Consider the following 17867-nt stretch of genomic DNA (forward strand, 5'->3'; position numbering starts at 1 on the left):
CCACAGGGAGTCAGGCGTGGGGCAGACAGGCCGTGAAGAACAGGGAGCCATGGCTGGGCCCGACGGACCCAGGGGGAGCAGGGAGCCGGGCCCGGGGGCAGGAGCCAGGCCTGGGCAGACAGGCCCGGGGGCAGGGAGCCGGGGGAGGAAGATGGGAGCAGGGAACCAGGCCTGAGCCGTCCGGGGGCAGGGAGCCGGGCCGGGCAGACGGGGGCGCCACGGGCACTTACACTCCTTGGACATGCCCACTTCGAAGCACTTCTGGAGGCGGCAGTACTGGCACCGGTTGCGCGTCACCTTGTTGATGATGCAGTTCTTGTCGCGGTGGCAGGTGTACACCATGTTCTTCTGGATGCTCCGGCGGAAGAAGCCCTGGAAGAGCCGGGTCACAGCCCCAGTGAGCGAGGGGGGCAGCCCAGCAGCTCCAATGGGGCCACATGGGCCCCCGTGGGCTGGGCTGAACTGTGGGGCGCCACCGGGCTACAATAGCACCTGGGGGGGAGGGCTGCAGCTGGAGCCCTCGGGAGGGGCAGCAGGGCCGGGCTCCGGGATTCCAGTGCAGTGGGGGGGCGGGGCTGGAACAGGCTCCAGCTCGAATTAAAACGGTGAAGGAATTTCCCTTCCCTGCCTCCCGTCCGCTCCCCCTGCTGGTCCAGCCGAGCGCTGCCCAGACCCCGACCGAGATCAGGGCCCCGTCCTGCCGGGCGCTGCCCAGACCCCGACCGAGATCAGGGCCCCGTCCTGCCGGGCGCTGCCCAGACCCCGACCGAGATCAGGGCCCCGTCCTGCCGGGCGCTGCCCAGACCCCGACCGAGATCAGGGCCCCGTCCTGCCGGGCGCTGCCCAGACCCCGACCGAGATCAGGGCCCCGTCCTGCCGGGCGCTGCCCAGACCCCGACCGAGATCAGGGCCCCGTCCTGCCGGGCGCTGCCCAGACCCCGACGGAGATCAGGGCCCCGTCCTGCCGGGCGCTGCCCAGACCCCGACCGAGATCAGGGCCCCGTCCTGCCGGGCGCTGCCCAGACCCCGACCGAGATCAGGGCCCCGTCCTGCCGGGCGCTGCCCAGACCCCGACCGAGATCAGGGCCCCGTCCTGCCGGGCGCTGCCCAGACCCCGACGGAGATCAGGGCCCCGTCCTGCCGGGCGCTGCCCAGACCCCGACGGAGATCAGGGCCCCGTCCTGCCGGGCGCTGCCCAGACCCCGACGGAGATCAGGGCCCCGTCCTGCCGGGCGCTGCCCAGACCCCGACGGAGATCAGGGCCCCGTCCTGCCGGGCGCTGCCCAGACCCCGACCGAGATCAGGGCCCCGTCCTGCCGGGCGCTGCCCAGACCCCGACCGAGATCAGGGCCCCGTCCTGCCGGGCGCTGCCCAGACCCCGACCGAGATCAGGGCCCCGTCCTGCCGGGCGCTGCCCAGACCCCGACCGAGATCAGGGCCCCGTCCTGCCGGGCGCTGCCCAGACCCCGACGGAGATCAGGGCCCCGTCCTGCCGGGCGCTGCCCAGACCCCGACCGAGATCAGGGCCCCGTCCTGCCGGGCGCTGCCCAGGCCCCGACCGAGATCAGGGCCCCATCCTGCCGGGCGCTGCCCAGACCCCGACCGAGATCAGGGTTTGCTATGAAGAGCAGAAGCACCCCACACACAAAATCACCAGCTTTCCATAGATTGGGGAAACTGAGGCGCAGAGCATCTGTTGCAGAGCTGGGAACTGATCCCTTCCCCCTCCCCCAGCCTTATGCTTCGGCCGCAAGGCCCCTGCCTCCCCAGGAGCGAATTGGAGAGCTGGGCTAGTGGGACGGGCCCAGAAATGGGAGCCCAGCCGAGAGCTTGGCTGTGGGCGCTGGAGCCAGGAGACATGTGTGACGCTGCAGCCAGACGCTCCTCCCCCGCCCCCGGGCTGGCCCCGGCCCAGCCGCTGCTGGAATGTAAATCAGAAGTGCTGAAGGATGCAGAGCAGCTGAGCACGGAGCCCCGCACATCCGCGCCGAGGGATTAGCTCCCGGCTCCCACGCGCACAGCGCCCCGGGGCCAGACAGCACCAGCCCCCCGTGCAGCCCACGCCGGCGACACACTGGGACACGCCGGCGGAGGGCTAGCCAGCTGCACTTGAGGGCACACGAGAGCGGGAGCTGGCAGGGGCCGGGTACGCGACACCGACACGCGCGCAATCCCGTGCCCTTCATCCTGACCCCTACGCAGAGGCGGTGACGCCGGCTGAACCTTGGCGCTGGGACACAGCCAGAGCCAGCAGCTGCTGCACTATTTAGCGCTAATCCCCCGCAGAGCCGGGCTAAGCTCCACACTGCTCGCTGATCCGAGGCTGGAGCAGGGGGTGCTCTTCCCGGCCCTGTGCTCCCCCCAAGGCCCTGAGTTGCACGGACTGGGGCAGTGCGGCTACATGGCACCCAGGCAAGCAGGGGGACTGAATCCATCTAGCCCAGCCCCACTGTGGGGCTGTAAGGGGGGGATGTCTTTGTGGTTAGTACAAGAAGCCAGGACTCCGGGGTTCTATTCCTAGCGCAGACCCCCGGCAAACCTTGGGAAACGAAGGCAGGTCGCCCCGTGCCTCAGTTTCCCCTTGTCCAAGGGGTGATTTAGGTGGCACTCCAGCTGAGCTGTCAGCAAAACACCCGGCTTGGAGGCTGCTGCCTGGCTGCGCCGGGAGAGAGTGAGAAGCAATGTTCCCTCGAATCCTTTCCGGCCATGTGCAGAATATTTTTTTTTCGTGCACCGAAGCATGAGCGAATGTGCACCACCAGGAGGAACTTGCAGCCTAGCAGTGGGCGCTCTGCTGATCAGCCGGGCTAAGAAGGGGTACCCTGTTTTACAGGCAGGGCAATGGAAGCTTTGAGGGCCCAGTGAAAGCGCGCAGAGGAGCTGAGCGCAAAATAGGGAGCCCCCGGGCTCCGTTACCTGCTGCGGTGAGGCGAAGCGGCCCACGGCGGGGATGGGGGGGGGATGACCAGAGCCCAGGCCTCCTCGTCCCCTGGTCTGAACCAGAATCGGGGCCACCTCTGAGGCACTGTAACCCCGCAGCCCCCCGCCTTGGCCTCCCGGAACCCCCAGTCCTGCCCCCGCCAGCCCGCACTCACCTTGCAGCCCTCGCAGGCGCTCACCCCATAGTGGTAGCCCGAGGACTTGTCCTGGCACACGAAGCAGGGCTTGTAGATCCGGGGCAGCGGGGGCGGCGACGGGGGGCTGGGGACGATCTCCTCGGAGCTGGTGCTCTGCGTCTCGATGGCTGGGGGAGAAGAGGGCGCAAGGTCAGGGGTCCAGTCGCTGCCTGCGGAGGGGCCCGTCCCCCGCCCATAAGCGCCCAGAGGACTCTGCCCCCACATGGGCGCCCTGCGTGCAGCAGGGCACCGGGGGGAGGGGGGGAGACGGCAAGGGGGGAACTGCACTAGGAGATTGGGGGGCAGGGCAAAGCCACAGGCAGGGGTGGGCGAGCCCAAGTCTGCTCTGACCCCCTCCTGGGGCTGTGCTGCATGCAGAAGGGAGACACCAGGGTCTATGCCACCTGCAGAGCAGCCAGTCTGTCCCTGGCAGGGGGGGAGGGCGCCCCAGCGCGTGCCTGTGTGGGGGAACGTGGGCAGCGCCAGGGGCTTTGCAGAATGAAGGACAGGGCTGCCCCCCAGTCCAGGGCCCGGTGCAGCTCACGTGGGGATGAAAAGCCAATGCAGCCTGGGACGTGACGCTGCCAGCCCCCCTCCGTTCTGCGAGAGCCGGGGGAAGGCCCCAGATGTGCCGGGAGCACCCCAGCTCCCCTGCCTGTCATGGCACAGTGAGGCCACGGCCCCCAGATGGGTGCCTGCACCCCCCACATGCTCGCCACCGCCCCGCGTCACCCCACATAGCAGTCCAGACCTCAGTGGGGTGCCCCGCAGCACAGCTAGGGTGGGCCATGGAGATGCTCCGGCACACGTGGCTGGCACAGCGGCTGGTTTATCTCCCGGCTGAACTAGCCCATGCCACTGCCCCAGGGGTGCCTGGCACCCAGCCCCGAGGCCTGGCACCAGGGGGTGAAAGCACCAGGATATCAGGAATGGTGATAAGGTAGCCACCCTGCACCAAAAAAACTTCAAGACCAGACTTCAAAGGGAAACCGAAGAGCGACAGTTCATCTGCAAATTCGACACCATCAGCTGCGGGTAAAACAGACTGTGAATGGCTGGCCAGCTACAAACGCAGTTTCTCCTCTCTTGGTGTTCACACCTCCACATCAGCTGCTCGAAGTGGGCCTCATCCTGCCTGACTGAATGGCCCCGTTATCTCTAGCCCGACTCTTGACTGGAACTCTTCTTATGCCTGGATATTTATTTACACCTGCCTCTGGAATTTCCACGATGTGCATCTGAGGAAGTGGGTTTCTGCCCACGAAAGCTCATGCTCCACTCATTCTGTTAGTCTATAAGGCGCCACAGGACTTCTCGTCACTACAGCACCACGAGAGACGCCAGCCTCAGGGACACGTGGCCCCAAAGCCCCGGCAGCCCCCCTCCGTGCCAGCAACCGACGGGTAGAAAGGAGCAGCCGGTACAGCAGCGTCCAGGGCTCCGGGTTACCCACATGCCAGGCCCAGGCCCCTGACCTGGCCGGTTCCCCAGCATGCCTGCCTCTCCCGGCAGCATGGGCCCGCAGCCACCGACCGTTCCTGGGGCAGATGGGGATGTTTCTGGCCCCCTCCCTTCACCGAGCCTGGGTGGCTTCGGAGCCAGGTGCAGGGAAGGCGGGTTCCTAGCCTGGCAGATGCGAATTGACGTTTCCAGGCCATAGGAAGGAGCCGAGGAATTGAGTCAGACGCAGCCCAGCATCGGCAGCCTCTCGAAGGACCGGCGCTGCCCACTCCCCCAGCCGGCCCTCGGAGCCAGCTCCCGCCACCGGGGGCTTCGCCAGCCCCCTCGCACCGCTGCGCTCCACAGGGAGCGGAGACTCCATGAATGGGAGATGAAGGGGTTCGTCGGGGGGGGGGGGGATTTTGAACTAGACATTTAAAAACAAATAGAAATGGCCCGACCTGCCCCTCTCCCCGGGAGAGGCCCCCGTCACTGAGCCAAGAGCACCAGTTGCCTGGCAGAGGGTCAGCGCCGGCACAAAGGGAGCCCCCTGCACGGACAGACACACCGGCACACGCCCCGCACATGGGGGGACACATGCACACGCCCCGCACATGGGGGAACACATGCACACGCCCCGCACATGGGGGAACACATGCACACGCCCCGCACATGGGGGAACACATGCACACGCCCCACGCGCGCACACAGAGAGGCTGGAGGAGGAAACTGAGGCCCAGGAGCATAGTGGCCAGCAAGGGGGTCAAACCAGAAACCAACTGCCCTGCAAGTGAAGTCCTCCCCATGGTGCACCCGGCTCCCTTGGGCCCAGCTCTCTATCTGCTGCTGCCACCCGGCACCCCAGCCCTTCCTGGGCAGCACCCGTATTTCTGGCCCCTCACCGAACGGCTGGGGCAGAACCAGCGCCTCCCCCACATGTCTGTCTCCAGCCCCTCCCCCCACCTCATGAGGCTGTTGTGGCAGCCTCGCCCCCTCCCCCCACCTCATGACAGCCTCCCTCAACCCAGCCTCAAACCCCTCCCCCCTATAGTCCTACCTGTCCCGGTCTTTGCTCTTTCACCTGTCAGAGAGCCACAAAAACAACCCCCCCACACACACACACCTGCCACAGGCCAGCCTACCCCAAAGACATAACCGAGTAACTCAGACCAGGCCCTGGCTCGGTGCCGCTGGGCAAGTGGGCCGGCCCCCATGCTCTCCCCGCTGGCGGCAGTACAGTGCTTATGACCCACGGCGGGGCAAGTCCGATTCCAGCCTGTAGAGGGCAGCGGTGCGCACAGTGCCCGCCAGCACTCTGCAGCGCTTTTTCCCAGGGGGTGCTAGCAATACCCCTCCCGCCTGCTCCCCCCAGGCACCGGGCCAGGAAGGAGTTAACGCAGCCGCGCCAGCAGCTCAGGATGTTTGCAGACGGTGGGAACCAAGAGAACCAGTCAAACAGGATGTGAAGGGCTGGGCCCCTCGGGGTTAACACCCTGCTCCCCCCCCAGGTGTGCAGGGAACAAGGGGGCCCTGCACGGGCAGGCCAGACAGCAAACAGCACCGGGAGGGGCAGGGGGGGTCTGGGCACAGGGAAAGCACCTCCGGGTGCTGACAGTTCATCAGATGGCCTGGGGGTTGGGCAGGGCTTCTCCCCTCAGCCCCTACTCAGCAGGGAAAAGAGAGGGAGCTAGTGATAAGAGTGGGGGGCTGGGAGCCAGGGTTCCTGGGTTCTACCAGCTTGGGGGAGGGGGAAGTGGGGCTAGTGCTTAGAGCAAGGATCTGGGCACTAGGACTCCTAGGTTTTTTTCTTGCTGAGAGGGGCCGGGGGGCCCTGAATACCAGGCAGGGAGTTGCATGGAGCCAGACCTGCTCCCCGCGGGCTGCTGAGTGCCCCCCCCCCCCCATCGCTGATCCCCGGGGAACATGCCAGCCCCCTCCCCAGGCTCGGAGCCTCTTGGCCACAGACAAAGGGGAAGCCGTGGGTAACAATGGGGGATCTGTTCCAGTCGAAGGCCCCTGTGGGTGATAACGAAGGAGGCTGTGCTAATTGCTCTGCAACATGCCCCTGGGCGAGGGGACCCAGCAGCTCAGCGCGGGCGCAGCGGGCAAACGGGGACCCTGTCCTGCCAGCTAGCTCAGCACAGCCGGGCAGACCCAGCGTCAGAAGCTGGATGGGGGTCCCCGGTGGGCCTGGGGCTTCCCAGCTGCACTGACGGGACAGGGAGCTCAGAGCCCCGCAGAGCCAGGGCTCATACCAAGAGCTGTGGGGCACAGCCTCACTAGCAGCCGAAGGGCAGCGCCAGGCCACAACAGCCCCCTGGCAGAGGGAGGAACACCCCCCCCCCCGCCGCTGTCCCAGACACCCCGGGGCATAAGCAGGTCACGGAGTAGCCAGCACTCACAGGTCAGAGGGGTGGGGCTGGCAGCCAGCACTCCTTGGGTTGCCCCAGGGCGAGGGGCCGCCCTAGGCCAGGGAGAGCGTGGCCAGACCCCCTCCTGTGGGGCAGGCAGGCATCTCAGCCCAGGGCTTCCTCTGCTGCCAGCTGGGAGCCCGCCACGCTCAGGGAGAGGCACCACGGCGCTGGGATTCGGGGCTCTGTTCTGGCCCTGGTGAGGGAGGGAAACCGGGGTCCAGGTTTCTAGCTTCTATTCTTGTTGCTGGGAGGAAGCGGAGCCTAGCGGGTGGAACAGGAACCGGCAGCCTGGATAAGCTCCGACGTTGTGCCTCAGTTTCCCTCTGTACAAAGAGAACGGCGCCTACGTGGCAGGGAAAGGTCACAGAGCCCTGGGCCGGGGGGGGGGGGGGAGGAGGAAAGTGAAAGGGTCCAGATCGCTGTCAGGGGTCCCACCAGGCCCTGTGCACACCCTGCCTTGGGCCAGTCACCCTCGGGCCGCGAGCCCTCCGCCTCCCACACTGCTTTGCAGGAAGAGCAGCCTCCCCCCGATTTTCAAGTGCTGAGGGGTGTAAAACCCCAACCAGAAGCTCACAAGTTGGACAAAGCAGGAAGACAGTAGGGAGGGGCCGGACAAGCGAGCAGGAGGAGGGGAGATGGGGGGACAGGAGCAGTGGGGGGGCAGCTGGGGAGGGGAATGGAGCAGTGGGGGGCAGGGGGCTGCAGGAGAGAGGAATGGGTGAAGGGGAGCAGGGGGCTGCGGGGGAAGGGAGCAGTGGAGGGCAGGGGGTTGTGGGGGAGGGGAATAGGTGAAGGGGAACAAGGCGCTGCAAGGGAGGGGAATAAAGGAAGGGGGAGGAGGGCTGTGGGGGGCAAGGAGCAATGGGGAAGGAGGTTGTGGGGGAGGGGCTGTGGGGGGCAGGGAGCAATGGGGAAGGGGGCTGCGGGGGAGGGGCTGTGGGGGGCAGGGAGCAATGGGGAAGGGGGCTGCAGGGGAGGGGAATGGGGAGGAGGGGCTGTGGGGGGCAGGGAGCAATGGGGAAGGGGGCTGCGGGGGAGGGGAGCAGGGGGCTGTGGGGGAGACGCCAAAGGGCAGGTGACAAAGGCGCCAGCGGCAGCACAAAGGGGCCATTGTCAGGTTAGCTTCTGCCAAGACCCACAGTCTTGACAATAGAGAGCCCAGCCCAGGCCAGGCCGAGGGGCCACTGGAGGATCCTGCCCCGGCGGCTCTCCCAGCCATTCCTCGCGTGCCTGGCGTGGGGGGCCCGGGGCCTCTGGCCGGGGGGGTCCCCTGTATGTGGGGGAGCAGCAGGGCAAGCTGCCAGTGCATTCGGGGCTGGAGTGTGGGTGCTGGGCACACTCGGTGCTTTGTGTCCAAGCCCAGCCCCTCACAGGGAAACCCACTCCTGCAGTCCACAGCCCCACTGGCAGGGTGGGGGGGAACCCCGTGAGAGAAGGGGAAACTGAGGCACGGGGTGGGGACACGCTTGGGCCCAGGTCACAGCAAGCCAGGGGCAGTGCCTAGAGGGCCAGCTCCCAGTCACCCATGGCTGCTCCAGCCCCACTCCACTGCCCAGAGACAGCAGACCCCAGGAGCCCCGAGCCCCCGGCCCCACCCCACCCAGAACAGCCCCGGGACCTGCTCCTGCGGGTGTCCATCCGGAGCGACTCCGCTGCCCCCGCGTGGGTTACGGTGGGGAAAGGAGAGCTGAGGCCAGGACAGGCCCTGAAAACTGCCCCCAACTCCCTGTGAGACCCCTCTGGGCCCAGTCCAGCTCCGAGTCCTGCGGGGCACCCCCGGGGGTGGGGAGCCAGAGCAGCGGGCACCAGACCCCCAGCGCCTGCCGGGGTCAAGACTCCCCTCTGCTTGGGCAGCTGGCTACACACGCAGGGCACCCCAGGACCGTGCTGCAGCCGGGCTGGGTCGCCCCTTCTCCCCAATGGCAGCTGCCCCCCAAGCAGGGGCTTCAATCCACCCAGGCCAGGGATTCCCCACAGGAAGGAGCCCTCCATGCGGGCAGGAGAGAACCGGCCCCCACTGCTCGGGGGAGGGGGGGTGGAGAACGCTGGGGGCTGGGCTGGGCTTGGCAGGACACAGGCTCCTGTCCCCGGCCGCCCGGAGCTACCACAAACTGCCCCACAGATTCCCCCCCAGCCCCATGGCACGGGGGGCGCCCAGGAGCCCAGCATGGGCAGGTGCTCCAGGGGGAGACCAGCATCGGGCAACCGCACCCCAGGAAGGCAGGAGATGGGCGGCAGGAAGGCCGGGGCGGCTGCAGACCAGGCCCCATGGGCCCTGCCTGGAACCCAGGAACTCAAACAGGGTGGCGGGGGGCAGGAAGGGGGCTGGGGCCCAGCCGGCTCCACCCCAGAGGCTGGGGCGACCTGGCCTCAGCAGGGGCATCGTGGGGCGACGTGGGTGCAGCTCTGTGCCCAGGCGGTGGGGGGCAGGGAGGTGTTTAAGGGTCCGATGCCCCAGCTGCTCATGGGTGGCAGAGGGGAGGAAGGGTGCCAGGGCGGGGGAGGGCACCGCGCCCTGGGGTAGAAGATGCTGGAGGCACGGGTGGCCCTGCCTGGGCCCAGCGCTACCAACCTGGGAGCTGAACCTGCTCCCTCCGGCAGGCTCTCCCTGCCTCTGTGCCCCAGACCCCCCCGCCCATGGCCCCTGGGCGCACACCTGCACTCCCCCCCTCCCCCCAGCACATGCACCCTCTGCACAGCCCCACAGGGGCCCTGGCAGCCTGAGCATGGCGCACAGCTGGGGCACAGCAGGGAGCTGCCCCTCCACCCCCCATGGAGCACGGGGTCAGCAGGCGAATATGGCCCCCTCCCTCCCAATAAAACAGACCCCCAGAGCTCACTGCAGCCCAGAGCAGCCGCCTCCTCCCTCGGCATCCTGCTCACAGCCGCCCCAGGCTCCCCGCCCCAGCCCGCACTCCGCGGGGGGGAGGGCGGCAGGGGACTGGGGGCTGTTAAGAGAGAATCTGTGCCCAAGAGCCTGGATTTCAACCCATCCCCCACCTGGCCATGCAGGCTCCCTCCGCGCCCCGGGCTCACACCTGATGGCGGGCAGGGTGGGCTCCACTCAGAGCATGGGGCCGGTTTCACCCACGTGCCACTGGGGCAGGAGACTTTGGTGCCTGACGGGGGGTTCCACCGCTCTGCCCTTGGCCACGCGGGGGGCACCGGCGGCCCGCTGCTGCCTAGGGATGTAAAATCCCATTTCACCAGTTCAATGGAACGCCGAACTGCATCCGTACTGCATCCCCGCTTCCTGGGGGGCGCGGGGCCATGTCCCCCGCGGCCTCGGGAGGGCGACGCTGACACCTGCCCGGCTCGGAGACCTCGCCGCGCAAGGCAGGGGCATCCCTGCCTGATCTCCGGAGAGCGGCCAGCCGGGCAGCTGGGCCCAAGCTCCGAGCAGAGGGGAGCCCGGGCCTCTCCCGGCAAGAGCAGTGGGCAGGGGAGACCAGGGCTGGCATCGGCAAGCAAGCGCCGTGCGCTGCAGCTCCCCTCCCTGACGCACCCTGGGCGGGCGCAGGAGCAGCTGTTCTGGGAGGGAGGGGCTGGCGTGGGAAGTAGAGTCAGCTGGAGTCGGGGGGCGGGGGAGGTGGTGCAGGAGGGGACAGTTAAAGATGCCAGGAGGGAGCCAGCAAGCGACTAGAACCCAGGAGTCGTGGCTCTCATCACCCTGCTCTAAGCACTAGGCCCTGCTCCCTGGCCAAGAGGGGAAGCAGCAGGACCCAGCTGCGAGCCAGATGCGGAGGCTGAGCAGAGCTTCCCTGGCAAACAGGATTTCAAGCCACCCCCTCCCTTCCTCCCTGGGCCCTGGCTCCGGTTTCACTCCACATGGGCTTGGCTTTCCTGAGTCGCTGCGCAGGAAATCCAGTGGGACACGCCCCAGACATCCCCGGCTGCCCAGCCCCCAGGCAGCGCCAGGGCCCAGCTCCACCAGGCCAGGCCAACACCAGCACGCAGGGCGTGGGAAACCAGGCTCCCAGGCGCAGGGGGGGGGGAGCACACAGCCTTGCCCAGGGAGCTCGGGAGAGAACCCACAAGTCCTGGTTCTCAGTCCTCCCCAGCTCTAATCATTAGACCTCACTCCCCTCCCTCAGCTGGGGAGAACCCAGGAGTCCTGGCTCCTGCCCCCCCCCCCCCACACACACACACACAAAGCAAGAGACAGGTTCTGCCAAAGTCCTGCACTGACCCCACATTAGGGGAAATCCCCAGGTGAGAGCCCCCCCACACACCAAGGAGGGTGCAAGGTGCCATCTGTCTTGGAGCCCCCCCCCCCATATGACCCAGGACAGCCACAAACCCCATGACTAAGGGAGGCCAGGAGAAGTCCCATCCCTACCCCCCTCCAGCCCTGGCCATGGGCGGACAGGCTGGACCAGCACTCTCCTGCCCTGAATCGTGGAGTGGGGAAGAGAACAGCCGGAGGCCCAAAGAGCCTCAGGCCCCACGGCCCACACCCCCTGCCAGGGGGCGCTGCGGGCTGCCCAAGGCCCTCGGGGTGCCCCGCCCGCGGGGGGGGGGGGCAAAGTCTGAACTCACCCGGTGCCCCCGACCCCATCTGCCCGTGTCCCGTCTGCCTGCCTGGCGCTGCCCGAGTGCCGCAGCGCCGGGGCTGGCTGCGGCAGAGCCAGCCGGGGAGGGGGGGGCGACGGAGCACGGCTAATGCGAGGAGACTGCGGGGCCGTCCCCGCGCCCGCTCACCACGCTGCCCAGAGCGCGGCGCCCCTGCCCAGCCTCCCGCCATGATGCCTCCACTGGCCCCCCGCCTGTGCCAGGGCTCAGCTGGAGCAATGAGGGAGAGCAGGGGGCAGCACCCTGGGCAGTGAGGGTCGGGGGGGGGGAGAGGGGGGCGGAGGACTCCTGGGTTCCCTTCCTGGCTTGGTACACTCGGTCCAGGGAGGCTCCTTGCAGATGGGGCACCTGCTCTCTGGTTCTGGATGGCTGACCCCCCCTCCCTTGCTAGCCACACCCCCCCCCAACGGGAGGGAGCCCCAGCTGCCTGGCTAGAGAGCAGCAGAGTATCCCCACCAAGCACTTCCTCCCAGAGAGCCCCTCACCCACGGGAGTGACCAGGCCTTGGTCACTCAGGTCAGTGGCCAAGGCAGGGGCCAAGGCCAGCTGGCCCACCCCAGAGCTCTACTCACTAGCCCACACTGCCTGCCACGGGCACCCATCCCCAGGGCTGCACGGAGCCATGCTCTGGCCCAGCTGAGAGGGCAGGAGCCCCCAGAACTCCCGCCAGGGCAGCGCCCGGCATAGCCAGCAGGAGGCACATCCCAGTGCTAGCAAATAGCTGAGCACCCCCCCAGCACCAGGATTCAGACACTTCCCCTCCCCCCCCCCCCCCCAGCAGGTGCATCAGCCTGGGCCAGATACCAGCTAGGACACCCCCTCGCCCTAGAGGCGTCACCAGCACCTTACAGGCTCCACCCCCGGTGTCCCCCAGGCAGGACGAGCACACGAAGGCAGATCGCACGGATTCACCCTCCATCGGGTAACGCCCCCCCACCCCGCGCACGCACACACGTGCTGTGACGCACCATGTTGGATCCATCCCACCCGGGTCCCGCTTTCCCCGCCCCAGCGGGTCAGCCGGACATGTCCCACAGCTCACCCCCAGGCTCCAGACAGGATGGGGTCAGGGAGAGTGGGGGGTAGGCAGGGCAACACCCCCAAATCAAGACAGATGCCAGGTCCGACCTACGGCGCTAGGAGCTGCGGCTCCCAAGCCAGAGAGAAACCAGGGGGGTGGAGTGCAGACCTCTCGAATTGGGGGACAGCCATCGGTTATGGGGAGCTCCTGGCCCCCTGGAGAAGAGACTGACTGGGGGAGCAGGGGTTTACGGTGCAAGCTGGCTGTAACAGCATCATTAGCCATGCCGGGCAGCCAGTGGGTTCCCTTCATGCCAGCGGGGAGAAGTTTCCCCCCCTCAAACGGGGCAAGAAGCCAGAAGTCCTCCACTTTCCCCAATTAACACGTTTCCATTCTCACCACTACTGGAGGTGTTTACACAACTATAATTAGCCTACCCTGCTAAGCAGCAAGCCAGAATTTTTCATGGAAAGCCCCTTGCAAGGGCTCCTCTGACAATTTTCAACCCTTCCCCCTCCCCCCCAGGAAGGTTTTCGCCCAGTAATTAAACCCAATAATAAATCGTGGGAACCGGCGCTGAGCCAAGCCTTTGGGTTCCATGAACCAGCGCTACCCAGTGACTAATCAGCCGCAGGAATCACAGCAGGGCCCCCGCAGGGGTCCCTTCCATCTCCGTGGCCCCCCAGGAACGGGCCCCACGGCCCATGACTTGTGCCCCAGTCTGGCTTGGAAATCAGTCAGCTTCTGGCCCCACGGGGCTGAGAGACTGATGTCCCCTCTGCCCCGCATAGGGCTGGTCAGCCTCTGGGGCTGGGTGGGGACTCTGGAGCTGCACCAACAAGAAAACCTAGGAGCTGCCAGAACTGCTCAGCCGGGTACCCAGGGCCCTCAAGCCAGGCAGCCAGGGGCCGGCAGCCAGTGCCAAGGAGCGAGCCCAACGCCCACGGCTCAGTGCAGCCTCAGGAAGGGACCCTGTGGACCAGGCTACTCCGCACCTGGCCAGCATGCGGGCCCCAGGCTCCTTCCTCGCACCTGGACAGACGCAGACAGAACCCCCTCCCCACTCCGACAGCCCAGCCCTCCAGCACCTCCCCAGGTGCCAGCAGCCTCCTGCCTCCCCAGCTCAGCCTACTGGCAGCAGGACCAGCAGAGCGTATCCCATTCCTGGTTCCCAACGCCAAGGAGTCCCCGCACGCCTGGCCCAGACCAGGCCATGGGCAGCACCAACTCTGGGGGGCCCCGGGGCAGAGCTCCCAGTGCCAGGGAGGCAGCCGCACGACCTGGGGCGACCTGCGCCAACACACCCTGCCATACCCACATCCTATCTCCTGCACCAGGAAAATACTCCCCCTGGGACCCAGGCTCTGGGGGGACAGAGCTGCCTGGGCCCTCCAGGCTCAAGCCTTTTGCAACACCTGGGGGGGGGGGCAAAGGGCAGCCCCCCTCTGCCCTCCGCACACAAACCTTTCACACAAACCTTTCCCAAGCTTTAAGCCAAAAAACCAACAAGCTGCCTGAGGAGTTCCCCACCCCTCTCGGCTGACAAAGGCCTGCGAGGAGGGTCCTGTGGACTCCCTGATAAGAGCAAAAGGTCAAAGGGCCCCAGAGACAATGGCAAAAAGGGACTTTGTTCTCTGCAGATTGGGCCTGGGGGGTGGGGGAGGGCAGGGCGAGGCAGCCTTAGGGGAAGGCTGGGGACAGGGGAGGCAGGCTGGGCATGGCAGGGGAGGCACAGGAAGGTGAACCTAGCAGGGGCTGGGATGTGTTTCTGCTCCAGCCGTCTGAGGGTACCAACCCAGGGTGGCAGACTACCCAGCCCTCCCCCCAATCCCTGCCCCATGCCGATCCCTCCAGCTCAAGGCACCAGGAGGCAAGGGAGGCCCCTGGGTGCGCTTGGGGAAGGAGAGAGGCAAGAGGCATGGACGAGGCCCCTGGGATCCAAGTGGGGGTGGCACTGCATTAGGGAGGGTGAAAGTCCTGGAAAGCTGCACACCGGGCGAGGACTTTCCCCCAGCCCGGCACCGGAGCAGAAGAGCAGGCAGGGCAGGGCGCGCCCTAGGAGCCAGGGCCCCAGGGGAGGCAGGACAGGGCTGGGCCGGTCCCAGGGTCCCTCAGGAGGAGAGACAGAGCAGCTGCTGCACCCCGCCTGCAGGGCGGTTAAGGGGGGGAAAATCGTTCTGACTGCTGCCGGACTCTCCCCGCCATGGCCTCTCGCCTCGCCCCGCCAGAGGGGCTCCCTGGGCCTCCGGAAGGGTCTGCTCCCAGCTCCGAGCAGGCGACGCTGCTGGCTTCGTGGGGCCAGGCCCAGAACCCAGCCCCCTGCCTCTCTGCTCCCCACACACCTCAGTTAGGTTTGAGGCCAACCCCTCCCTGGCCAGACCCACAGGGCCCCCTCCCCACACAAGGGGAGGGGTGCGCATCCCCCCCTTCTTCCCGGTTTGTTTTTCTCTCCTAGCTGCCTTTGGGAGGGGGGGAGCCCATTTCTAAGAGGCGCTGCCCACTCCCTCCACTCTGCCCCACTTCCAGGGCCCTTCCCAATGCAACGCTCAACATTTCACCACCACCCCCTGCCACACACCCCATTCCTAGCCTCCCACTCACCCTGCCTGGCGCTGGGAAAACGCCAACTGCCTCGGCCGGCTGGCCACAGGGAGCTCTCGGAGAGCAACGCGGCCCCTGACACCCAGGCTGTCCCACGCTGCCGCTCCCCTTCTATGGCAGGGCGAGTGGCCCTAGGCACCCAGAAGTTTTGGCCTCTACTCCCCCAGCCCTAGGACGGGGCAGAGGCGCCTTGGCACCCCAGCACTGGCGCGATGGATGGGGAAAGGCTACAGAGACGCAACTGGGGCGGAAGGGGAGGGAGCTCGGCTCCGGGGCGCCCGGCCTGAGATATCCATGGGGTTTGGGGAGCTTTCCAGGAAACAATCCCCTCCCCCCAGCTCCCCGCCCCACAGCCCCGGTATAAAGCCCCCGCGGGCTATTTAGAGAATTGGATTTGGTCAGAGAGCTAAAGTGGGGCAGTAAATCCCCCCTCCCCCACGGGCCAGGGGGCAGCTTTTCCCAGAAAGCCCAGAGCAGAGGCAGAAATGAACGAGGCCAAGGGTTGCTTATGGCGACCCAGGGCGTGAAGGGGGAAGGGGGACTGTGCCCAGCCCCGGCATTACCAGGAGGCTGCTCCCAGCCAGGGAGCTCTGACCCCCTAAGGCTCCCCCGCCAGTGCCCTGCCCCCCCTTCCCGAGGCAGAGCAGGGGACCCCCGGACCAGGACACAAGGGGGCTGGCAGGCGCCCCCCACCCGCTCGGGGCCGGTACCTACAGTGGCTGGAGCTAGTCCAGTGCTGGCTCCGCAGCGGGGCCCCGTAGGGCGCGGGGGGGCCGATCCCTTTGTCCTGGAGCAGGCAGGCCCGGCTCTGGCTGTACAGATCCATCATGAGGAAGGGGCTGGGGTTGAGCCCCGCCACGTCCACGCTCTCGTACATCTTGGCGCCGGCTCCAGCCCCTCAAGACGCAGCGGGCCCGGCGCTCAGCTCCCACGCGGGGGCCATCGGGGAGGGGAGGGGGCCCTGCAGCCTCCGACGGGGGCTCCGGCAGCCCCGCCCCAAATCCACGGCGAGGGGCGCTGGGGAACCTCCTCCTCCTCCGGCCCCCCGGCGCGGGCGCAGCGGCCCCTTCCCCGCCTAGGGGCCCATCGCTCCGTGCGCCCCGGGGGCGCAGCCGCCTCCCGACCCCGCCGAGCGCCGCAGGTCCCGGCCCGGCCTCCCGGGCGGAGCAGGCAGCGGCCGGGCTCGGCTCGCTGCGCCCCCGGAGCGCCGGGCTGCGGCCGGCGCGCTCCGCTCGGCTCTGCGCGGCCGCCGCCGCTGAAAATCCCTCCTGCCACGCGGCGCCTCCCAGCGGCCTTAACCCCTTGGCTGCCTGCGCGGGGCCGCCCGGGACCCCCCGGCTCCCCCCGCCGCCCGGCCCGGAAGGGCCTTTTCCGGCGCGCCAGCGCCCGGCTCATTTGCCTAATGGCATGCGGCTGAACTCCGGCTGACCCCGCCGCCAGCGCCGGAGAGCGGGCAAAGCCCCGGGTAGCGGCCGGGCCCGGCGCCAGCCAGCGCCGCCCCCCGCCCGGAGCCAGGAACGGGTGTGCACCGCGCACGTAGCACCAGTGTTCCACACACCCGTGTGTGCCCCTAGTGTTACATACATCCGTGTTACACACGCACACCCCAGTGTCACACACCCCTGCACGTGCCCCTAGTGTTACACACACACACCAGTGTTACACACACACACCCCAGTGTCACACACCCCTGCACGTGCCCCTAGTGTTACACACACACACACCAGTGTCACACACACACTAGTGTTACACACAGTCACACACACACACACCAGTGTGCTACACACCCCTGCACGTGCCCCTAGTGTTACACACACACCAGTGTTACACACACACACACCAGTGTTACACACACACACCAGTGTTACACACACACACACCAGTGTGCTACACACCCCTGCACGTGCCCCTAATGTTACAGACACGTGCGCGCACAATAGTGTTCCACACACATACATCAGTGTTCCACACACCCCTGCGCGGGCCCCTACTGTTACACACACACACTCCAGTGTCACACACCCCTGCACGTGCCCCTAGTGTTACACACACACCCCAGTGTTACACACACCCCTGTGCGTGCCCCTAGTGTTACACACATACACCAGTGTTCCACACACCCGTGCGTGCCTTTAGTGTTACACACACACCCCTGTGCCCACACAGTGTTACCAGTGTCACACACACAGGCTGCTTCTAGACTGGCCAGTTTTTCCGGAAAACCAGCCACTTTTCTGGAAAAACTTGCCAGCTGTCTACACTGGCCGCTTGAATTTCCGCAAAAGCACTGACTTCCTACTGTAAGAAATCGGTGCTTCTTGCGGAAATACTATGCTGCTCCCGTTCAGGCAAAAAGTCCCTTTTGTGCAAAGCTTTTGCGCAAAAGGGCCAGTGTAGACAGCTCAGATTTGTTTTCTGCAAAAAAGCCCCGATCGTGAAAATGGCGGAAAATCATGCCAATCTAGACCCAGCCAGTGACCAGCATTTAGCATTGGTGATACTTAGACATGCAGAGACCGGCATGCACACGCACCAGTGTTGTAGAGGTGCACAGACGTGCACACCGCAGTTAAGACACACACACCCAGATCTGCATGCACACACTTTACGTGCATGCACAGATGTGTGAACGCACATTGCTATTGTAAATGCATTACACTGACATTGCTATTACACATGCACACAGACCCTGACTCTGCACAC

At 66.6% G+C, this 17867-nt stretch overlaps 1 protein-coding gene across 5 annotated transcripts in view; it reads right to left on the bottom strand.

Annotated features, from left to right (window-relative positions):
• RARA (retinoic acid receptor alpha) overlaps positions 1-17867 on the bottom strand; it is a 66401-nt gene that overhangs the window by 6015 nt on the left and 42519 nt on the right. For 3 of the 5 annotated variants that reach the window (XM_075911574.1, XM_075911573.1, XM_075911575.1), the window contains exons 3-4: positions 3096-3244; positions 231-372 (exon numbers count right to left, since the gene is read on the bottom strand). In XM_075911574.1, coding sequence (XP_075767689.1) covers positions 231-372; positions 3096-3244 — 291 coding nt within the window. Of the gene's footprint in view, positions 1-230; positions 373-3095; positions 3245-15164; positions 15296-15878; positions 16568-17867 lie in introns of those variants that run through there. The other 2 variants (XM_075911576.1, XM_075911577.1) reach the window with 2 other exon arrangements.

This window comes from Pelodiscus sinensis, chromosome 29 (genome assembly GCF_049634645.1).
Source record: "Pelodiscus sinensis isolate JC-2024 chromosome 29, ASM4963464v1, whole genome shotgun sequence".
In the NCBI taxonomy this organism is placed as follows: Eukaryota; Metazoa; Chordata; order Testudines; family Trionychidae; genus Pelodiscus; species Pelodiscus sinensis.